At 42.5% G+C, this 10004-nt stretch overlaps 1 protein-coding gene across 1 annotated transcript; it reads right to left on the bottom strand.

Moving 5' to 3' along the window:
* Positions 1-5503: 5503 nt before the first annotated feature.
* Positions 5504-9707, bottom strand: LOC134296096 (taste receptor type 2 member 40-like). Its single transcript, XM_062970097.1, has one exon. It carries the CDS (start codon positions 8329-8331, stop codon positions 7717-7719), a length of 615 nt encoding a protein of 204 aa, XP_062826167.1. The 5' UTR covers positions 8332-9707; the 3' UTR covers positions 5504-7716.
* Between the last annotated feature and the right edge of the window lie 297 nt (positions 9708-10004).

Genomic DNA, 10004 nt, shown 5'->3' with positions numbered 1-10004 from the left:
GTCTCCTGTTGGTCTGGTTTTTGCAGCCCCTATTGTAAAGGGGTGTTCATTCACATGCCCACATTGACTGAGCTGAATTAAAAAGTGTAGGTAGCAGGTATGTGGTGTTCTTTTTAACATACTCAGAATCACATAAGCAGGCTATTCATCAATGTAGGCAAATTAATAGGGCTCTCATTTCCTTAATGATTGACTGGAACCAGGCCCGTAGCCAGGATTTTGATTCGGGGGGGGGGGGGGGGCGAGTCTGAGTGAGAGAGGATCTACCGTAGCAAACCTTTTGTATCGTTATGCCAATACCCCCATGCATATAGCATGGTGATCAGATCATGATATGAATAAACATAACAGTTTAAATAATAAATGTTATTTATTTACTTTCATTAACAAAATGTTTAGAATACTTTTTGACTTATTTTTTACTTTACAGCAACAATCTTCTTTTCTTCTCCCCGGCCATTTTGTCAATTACTTTTTCTGGTTTGATAGTGATGACCCAATGGATGGAAATCATTGCTAGTCCACTAAGTCTCTGGCCTGTCATTAAACTTCCTGATATACTTTTCACTCTCTTCATGGTTGAAAACAATCTGTGCATAGAGGCAGGGATTGGGGAATGATTGCTCTTTTTCAAATGGACTTGTTGTTTTCCTGGATCCAGAGAGTCTTAGAAGGCAGCCGACGGGCTTGACGCATTCCACTCCCAGCCACAAGTGTGGCGAGACTTCGATGCATGGGCGCAAAGGCCTGCCGAATGCACAGGCACGAAGGCCTATTGCGGCCTCCGAATGGTCTGTGGTGTGGCAGCATCCTCTTTGGCGCCTGGGCTGTCGGCGCACTCCCCTTCCTCTCCCGGCACTGAAGGCTGAAACAAGGGGCACCGAAAAGGAAAGAGAGTGAGCCGAGGGCCCAGGCACGGACAAAGACACCACCATGCCACATAATAGTAAGGCCTTCTCGTGGACCACCCTGAGAATTTTGGGGGGAGGGCTGAAGCCCCTCAACCCCCCCCCCCCGGCTACATGCCTGACCGGAACATACAAACCTGAAAGACATTCTATAAATCAGTATCAGTCTCTGTTCTGACACTATGTGGAGAAGGTCTTCTAGAGACAATTCACATATTATTCTACCAGTGAAGGATGTCAGGAGGCACAGTTATTGATGGTGAAAGAAGGAAACCTTAAGGAAGATCAATGGAAAGATTTCTGCAGGCCTTGCTGATGCAGTTTACTACTTCTCTTGCTGATTGCTACTTGAACTGTTCTGAGATACAACTGCCGAGCAGTTTCCATGTTTATTTTTGCTGCTGCTTAAACCAACTACTGTTCTGCTGTGGTCAACTGGCTTCTCTAGGACTCGGTGTTGCGGCCAAACTTCAAACAAAATGCAAACATCATCTATTGACATTTTACCTTAAGAGACGTAGCTTGATTGCAAAGATCAGTCAACTTCCCTGCTTCCCAGTGCATCCAGACCACATACTGTAATGGGAATCTACATGGGCAAAAACCACTACATGGTTCCTCTGCTATTTAAGAACAGGTGTCCCAAGCTGAGCTTGACTTCCATCTAACATCTGTTGCTGCAATAAGGGAATCCCTAACAGACTGTGAATGGATGCACAGGTGCCACAAACAAGATCTAGGCCCATGCGAAAATTGGCAAAAAGTTGTGAAAAAGACAGACAGAGGCTCTAATGCCTGCCTAATTGCTAACATATAATGAAAGTCAGAGCCGGCCCAAGGTAATTTTCAAGTGTAGGCCAACAGAATTTTGGCACCCCCCCCCCCCCAAAAAAAACCCTTCAGGGTGAGAAGGGCGGGACACAAGGAATCAAAATAAATAAATAAATAAATAAAACCAGGACAGTAAAAAAAGAACACTCAAAAACAGGGGAATTCCAGACATGAAGCAATTAGGGCCAGCTAACACCTCCCAACAAAGGATCCCCCCAGGCAGGAAGCAGCCAGGCTTTGAAGCTGCAAGGCCATTCAAAGCTAATCAAGGAGGCCAACTACAACATCCACACTTGCCTAAGACAGACAAAGGTTCTTTGAGTTCTTTCTCCCAACCTTGACATTCCATAGATATACAAACCCCACTTGCCTAGTTTCCAACAGACAACCTCACAATTTCTGAGGATGCCTGCCACAGATGTGGGTGAAACATCAGAAGAGAATGCTTCTGGAACATGGCCATACAGTCTGGAAAAGTCACAGCAACCCAACAATCCAATACTCTGCTTAAATGCCTTCAGAGATATAGGCCCTGTCTAAACTACCATAAAAAAGACAGATTACCAGCTTTGAACTGGATTATATATGGCAGTGTAGACTCATATAATCCATATCAATGAAGTTAATGTGGATTATCTGCTTTGATGGATTACATGGCCGTATAGAAAGGGGCCATAAACTCCTAATACACTCTAAGGCCCCTTCCACACAGCAGAATAAAATCCCACATTTTCTGCTTTGAACTGGAATATATGGTAGTGTGGACTCAGATAACCCAGTTCAAAGCAGATTTTTGGAATTTTCTGCCGTGATATTCTGGGATATAGGGCTGTGCGGAAAGGCCCCTCGCCTCCCTGAACACAGATACAGTACATTCTAGTTCTGTATTCAATCCATGCAACACAGCATACCCACAACGCAGGAGAGGAGGGATCCTCCAGCCCTCTTCAAATCAAACTTTGGAGTCAACATTTTCCCCCCTGCCTCTTTTTTTCCCTCTTGATTTCAACAAGGCTCTAGATCCGGAACAATGTAACAACATCCATTGCAGGAAGAAGAGGGGAGATTGTGAGGTTTATCCACAAACACACACACTGTTAAACACCCTCATTCCCTCTTCTCTTTCTAACAAGTGTCTCTTTAACTCTTTGCCTCCCGCTTCGTCCTGAAACAGCCTGAATGCTGTTCGATGCCCTTTGGAGAGGAGGTCAAATGCCCTCCCAGAAGGACAGACACACTTCTCCATTGAGGAGGGGGATAATAAGAGATCCGCACGAAAGGGGCTAGGAAAGAAGGCCGCCAAGCCAGGGTTCGCTTCTCCAACCATGCCAGATGGGTTCCAAAACCCAATTTCTTCCTCTTCTTTCCTCCCCTGAGCTGCCCAATGAGAGGCGGAGCCAGGCCCAGCAAGGCCCCACCACCCCGGGTGAAGGTAGGAAGAATGGAAGGAGGGAGGAAGCGGCTGGGTCCTTGCTGGGGCCTGGCTCTGCCTCTCTCCAGCACCCCTCCAAAACCAGGAAGGGGGGGGAAGTGCGAAGAAGCCCCGCGCCACTGCCGCCTCTTCAGTTCCGTAGCGGGCGTCAGGGGCATTCTCGGTCAGCTCGAGCCTCGCGGAGGGAGAGGTGCAAACAAAAGGGAGGCAAGAAGCGCAAACAGAAAGTTGTTTTTAGGGCACTTGGAGGTGCCTCAAGAGGAGTCTCAACGGTGCCCCCAGATGATGGCGCCCGAGGCAAGTGCGTCATTTGCCCCGCGGTTGAACCGGCCCTGGTGAGAGTCAGTGGGGAAGAAGTGAACAGGCAAAGAAAGCACCAGAGTCTAGCTTATATAACAGGGAGCAGACTAAAGTGAAGCTTATGATCGGTCCCTTCTCATCACATGCACATTGGCCTACTTTCCCCTGAGCAAATAAAAGCTACACGGGCTCTTGAGAAGGAGAAGGACAGCTGACCCCTGACAAATGTGGCATCCTCTCATTCTGGCATTCCTCTGCCGCTGCAAAAAACACAGTAATTCAGGAATGTTCTTGCGGTCTCAGCAGAAAATGAAACTCCAGTTTCAATAAAACACACATTACATTTATTGAAATGGAAATGTCACATCATTATTGATTATGGATGAAGAGTCTTGGCCCAAGTATGGGTCTGTATCAAGGCATTTCTTAAGGTGTTGCCAACCACGGTGAACCAAGGCAAACCGACAACCTACTGGATATGCCTGGATTGGCAGAATAGGCAGAACCTGCTGTGTGGTTCTCTTGTCCTGTGGAAATGGGGACACAGGGGTCCACGTTCCTCAAACTGGACCAGGACCCATTACAGAAATGCCAGTAGAGGAGTCTGACTTCCACCTCCAGCCAAACCTACTGCAGCTATATCATGACAAAATTTTGTAAAATATTACATCAAATGTCCCTGATGATCCAAGGCCCCTTCCACACAGCTGAATAAAATCCCACATTATCTGATTTGAACTGGAATATATGGCATTGTGGACTCAGATAACCCGGTTCAAAGCAGATGTTGTGGGATTTTCTGCCTTGATATTCTGGCTATATGGCTGTGTGGAAGGGCCCTCAATCTTAATGGTGGTTATCTTTTCTCAGTTGCTTTGTTTCCATCCTGCCAGACTATATTGCAGTAATGCTTGGAAACTGAGCATGGATAATCTCAAGATCTGATTTTGCCTTCTCAGTAACCTGCAGCCTTTTTGAATATCCTGAGATCATTTATGGCAAGTTGAATTACGATCACATTGAGAAGGCTTGACTACTGTAATTTTTTTCAATAACATAAACAGCAGCAAATCCCATAATACCTCTTTCCAGCAGATATAGAGGATATGCATTCAGGTTTCCAAGCAAAGGTGTGTCACATTCTTGGAGACATATTGCCCACTCCCATGCTGGTGGCGTCCAAATTGTGTTCCCCTTTTCTCTGAAAATTCTGCTCTCACATTTGACTCCCATGCAAATCTCAATCATTTGGATTTTATAAATTTATCTTCTTGTATTATTTTACATAAGCCTGAAATTTGCACAGATGTTTCATTTTTATTATCCAACGTTCTGCCGGCCTGTTTATGTTGGATAAGTGAGACTCTACTGTATATTTATAATCTTATATTATCTTCTTAGAAGTGGATTATATGAGGCCCCTTCTACACAGCTGTATAAAATGCACACTGAAGTGAATTATCTGGCAGTGTGGACTCAAGATAATCCAGTTCAAAGCAGATAATATAAGATTATAAATGGGTAATATAGCTGTGTGGAAGGGCCTTGAGTCTACACTGCCATATAATCCAGTGAAAATCAGATAATCTGCATTTTATAGGCAGTGGGGAAGAGGCCTGAGGCCTAACTGTGTCTGTCCCCTGGGCTGAGTAGGTTGCTAGGAGACCAAGTGGGCAGAGTTCTAACTGGCAGAAATTGGATAAAAACAATTATTCTTCTCCCTCTAATTAGGACTTTATTTTTCTTTTCTTTTTGTTGTATGAACGTAGAGGCATGGATGAGGGGTTGTGTTGCCAAGGTTAGTGTTTCTGGGATGTGTAGTTTTGTTGTTTTGTCCTAGGCCGACATTTTTTTATCCTTTTATATATATAGATTGATTGTGTCTGTGAATCTAATTTCCTTGTACTTGCTCCCTCTAATCTTCCAATGTCTTTATTAGTATAAAGGTTTTTGTAATAGCTTACTATTATCTCTTTTAAATCTCCGTCATTAGTTTTTAATTTCACATTTTCATCCCTTAATGTTGGGCTCGGGCTGTGGCGCAGGCTGGAGAGCAAGGCAGCTGTAACCAGCTGCAATGAATCACTCTGACCAGGAGGTCATGAGTTCGAGCCCCTCTCGGAGCCTATGATTGTCTTGTCTTTGTTCTATGTTAAAAGGCATTGAATGTTTGCCTATATGTGTAATGTGATCCGCCCTGAGTCCCCTTCGGGGTGAGAAGGGCGGAATATAAATGCTGTAAATAAAATAAATAAATAAATGTCGATATCTTGTCACTCTCTTTCTTTTCTTTTTTTTAGTTAACTAGCCAGTCTCTTGGTATTATTTATAGAATTAATCTGGAAGTCATTCCTTACTAACATATGTTTGTTACTTTAATTTTCTCTAAATTATATATTTGCTTTTTAGTTTCTTTCCATGTTTCTGTATGGGTTGTTTTGGAGGGTCTGAAATAATCTGTGTTGTTCCTGTTTTAATGTCTCACGTCTCTCCTTAAATTTCTTTGAATATCCTTTTCCATTGTGTTGTATCTACCCCTAATCACAGCTTTAAAAGCATCTCATATTATATTCTCCTTTATATCAGGCATTCTGTTGCTCCTAAAATAGCTGTTTTATTCTGAGTTTTATGCTGGTGTTACATTCTTATGTGTTTTAGTCAATTGTATTTTATACTGTGTTTTATTTCATATCTTGTTTTTAGGCACCTTGTGCCTTGTGTATGCCACCCCAAGACCCTTCAGGGAGATGGTGGTGGGATACAAGAATTAAGTTGTTGTTGTTGTTGTTGTTGTTGTTGTTGTTGTTGTTGTTGTTGTTGTTGTTTACCCCTTTTATATCTTTTATTATATAATTCACAGTTCAGATCTCCTCCAATGATTATGTCCCCTACTACCTGCTGCTCTAGTATTTTAACAGTTTTATTCATAAATCTTATCTGGTTCCAGTTGGGGGCATAGACACTGATTAGTGAGTCCTTTCAATAATTTATTTTCTCTCTTACCATTATAAACCTCTTGTTGGCATCTGTTATTATTTTTTCTAATTCAAAATCCAGGTAATTTTTTATGATAATGGCTACCCCTTGGGATTTATTTGTACCTCTAGATTCGAATTGAGAAATCCAATTGCTAAAACTTAATAATTTAGATCTGTTTTTCTTTTTATGGGTCTTCTGCAGAAATGCAATCTGTATTTGGTTTTCCTTTAGAAGCTTCCATAGCCTACACTTTTTAAATTGTAATCCCAAACCATAAATATTAACCGACATAATGTTTTGTTCACCCATACAGCTTTAATTTGTTAATATTTGAACTCTTCAGGATGTCAATGCCCCTTATTTCAAAGCTATACTTAACTGTTCCCTCTGTTCCCTGTCTGTATTTCAATTCCCCCTGCTGTCTGTGGGAGGAATGGCTAAGATACTAATGTGGGTTCAGGCCCAGGCTATCTAGAAAACTGTATCTTCTTGTATAAACCTGCCTAGGTTCTTCGATCAGCCGAGGAGGCCCTACTCTCAGTCCGACCTATATCCCAAGCATGGCTGCTGGGAATGGGAGAGGCTGCCTTCTCAGTGGCTGCCCCTTGTCTTTGGAATGCCTTCTCCAAGGAGAGCAAAATGGCCCCTCCTTACTCGATTTTAAAAAGCAACGTAAACCATTCTTATGCTCGCAAGCATATGGCGAGAAGGAAGAATAGAGCTTACAACACTGATAAGTAGAATGGAAAGGAAATGAACTTGATATTCCACCTTAGCTGGTTTTAATGGCTTAAGTGTTGATTATTTAACTGATAATTATTTAAATTATCTTACTTGTTTTATTTGTTTTAAGTTACATGTTTTAACTTATGTAATGTATTGTATTGTTTGTTGTTAATATTTTTACTTTATTTTATACAGGCATTGAATGTTTTCCTTTATTATTTTGGAAGTTGCCCTGAGTCCCCTAGGGGAGATATGGTTGGCTACAAATAAAGTATTATTATTAGTTGTATTATTATTCTTGCCATCTTCCAGGCCATAACCCTGGGGTTGTGCTATCCCTGCTCATTTCACCTATTAGTTTTGATACATCAGTGCAGATTACATATCTCAAACTCAAGGCCTTTAATCTCTTAACTCTTAAATCCTTCTAGCTCAGCAATGTCCCTTTTTTCTTAAGCAATTTCCAATACATATAAACACCCCACAAGCAACCCCTCTAACTGTAAGCTATAGTTAACAATTATTTTGCTTAAACAGTGATTAATTGGATCCAATGATCCTCAAAACCAGAATGGCAGCCTGAACTAGACCATATGCCATCATCGCTGCTGAAACAAAGAATCTTTCAGTGTATGTATCTGTAGTCATAGACAAAGTCTGTATCACAAAACATGAAAGATAAATCAACAGCAAGGAGAACACTGTTCCAGTTGCCTCAATATGAGCTTTACTTTGAAAACCTCTAAAAATGTCCTTACCTGTCATCCAACAAACATGTCTAAAGGGTGAGGCAACAACCAGAGTGGAACAAAGTAAAACTATAAAAAGGGGAGAACATGAACCATTTTTTTCTAAAAAGAATTGGAAATGAAGATCACTAGCTCTCAGTAATTTTCCTTGGCTCAATTTTGGAACCATTGTTGTTATGTTGTTTTGGAGGTGTATAGAATCCATTTCCAATGCCTCCAGGGAACCAAAAATGGATATGAGCAGAGATCCTGCAATAAGATGTGGTACTAGCCATGATATCCTCAGTTTGCACCAAAGGAAGAGGAAATGGATGCTGTTTACTATCTTGATGCAACAGAAAACACAAAGCCAAGCACTGAGCCAAAATCTGGAGAAGACAGCAAATATAGAAACTGGGAAGAGCATTTTAGTGCCATGTTTTGCTTGAAGCTGAATATTGTGAAATCATGAATGAAAAATAGAAACAGTTACACTCCAGCCCCAAACACAGAAAGAGCTGTTCAATAGAAGCAAGGCTCCAAATTTGGTCCATTCAATGGTAATTGTTGTAACAATAAAGCCATTGGAGATGAGTCCAATGATGATTAAGACAATTGTGGTTACTGAAAAACCAATGAACTCAAGAAGGGGCATATCCCTCAATCTTCCAGACTCTCCAGTATTGGAAGACTTCACTTGCCCTACCAAAGCTATGGAGCTGAGACAGGGAAAAGCAAACATATATATAGTATACCTATTAAACACCATGGATTAAAATATTGAGCTATTCAAACTATGCAAATAGATGCAGCTTTCCTTTTACGCATTTCCATAGTCACTCTCTTGAACAATTATGCAGATTCTGGTTAGACAGAAGATCTATGAATTCTGCAAATCTCAGGTGATGCTTGGTTTTATCAGCTGCATACATACAATTTTATTCAGGCTATCTTCTGGATGTCCTTAATGTTGCTCTTCTGGGGGAAACTGACAAGAGAGTGAAGATAAGTGGTGTTTGAACAACAGAACATTCAGAAGCAAGGAGGAACACAACCCATCCTCCCAGCTTTGCAGGGGTCAGTTTCCTACCCTATCCTGTTGGCAGCTGCCTGATCTGTGCAAGCACAATAACTGATAGTCCCAGATGTTTCCTTGCATGCACTGGTTGTCTGTTCATAGAATCATAGAATCATAGAATAGTAGAGTTGGAAGAGACCTCATGGGCCATCCAGTCCAACCCCCTGCCAAGAAGCAGGAAATCGCATTCAAAGCACCCCCGACAGATGGCCATCCAGCCTCTGCTTAAAAGCCTCCAAAGAAGCAGCCTCCACCACAGTCCGAGGAAGAGAGTTCCACTGCCGAACAGCTCTCACAGTCAGGAAGTTCTTCCTGATGTTCAGGTGGAATCTCCTTTCCTGTAGTTTGAAGCCGTTGTTCCGCGTCCTAGTCTGCAGGGCAGCAGAAAACAAGCTTGCTCCCTCCTCCCTATGACTTCCCCTCACATATTTGTACATGGCTATCATGTCTCCTCTCAGCCTTCTCTTCTGCAGGCTAAACATGCCCAGCTCTTTGAGCCTCTCCTCATAGGGCTTGTTCTCCAGACCTTTGATCATTTTAGTTGCCCTCCTCTGGACGCATTCCAGCTTGTGAACATCTCCCTTCAACTGTGGTGCCCAGAATTGGACGCAGTATTCCAGGTGTGGTCTGACCAAGGCAGAATAGAGGGGGAGCATGACTTCCCTGGATCTAGACGCTATTCCCCTATTGATGCAGGCCAGAATCCCGTTGGCTTTCTTAGCAGCCGCATCACATTGCTGGCTCATGTTTAACTTGTTGTCCACGAGGACTCCAAGATCTTTTTCGCACACACTGCTGTCTAGCCAGGCATCCCCCATTCTGTATCTTTGCATTTCATTTTTTTCTGCCTAAATGAAGTATCTTGCATTTGTCCCTGTTGAACTTCATTTTGTTAGTTTTGGCCCATCTCTCTAGTCTGTCAAGATTGTTTTGAATTCTGCTCCTTTCTTCTGGAGTGTTGGCTATCCCTCCCAGTTTGGTGTCGTCTGCAAACTTGATGATCGTGCCTTCTAACCCTTTGT

This window comes from Anolis carolinensis, chromosome 2 (assembly GCF_035594765.1).
Source record: "Anolis carolinensis isolate JA03-04 chromosome 2, rAnoCar3.1.pri, whole genome shotgun sequence".
Lineage (NCBI taxonomy): Eukaryota > Metazoa > Chordata > Lepidosauria > Squamata > Dactyloidae > Anolis > Anolis carolinensis.
The sequence above is the reverse complement of the archived record's forward strand: the minus strand, read 5'-3'. Positions and strand labels throughout refer to the sequence as shown.

Bases quoted from the DNA above. Each gene is read 5' to 3' on its own strand.
- LOC134296096 (XM_062970097.1), bottom strand. From the start codon at position 8,331: ATGCTCTTCCCAGTTTCTATATTTGCTGTCTTCTCCAGATTTTGGCTC.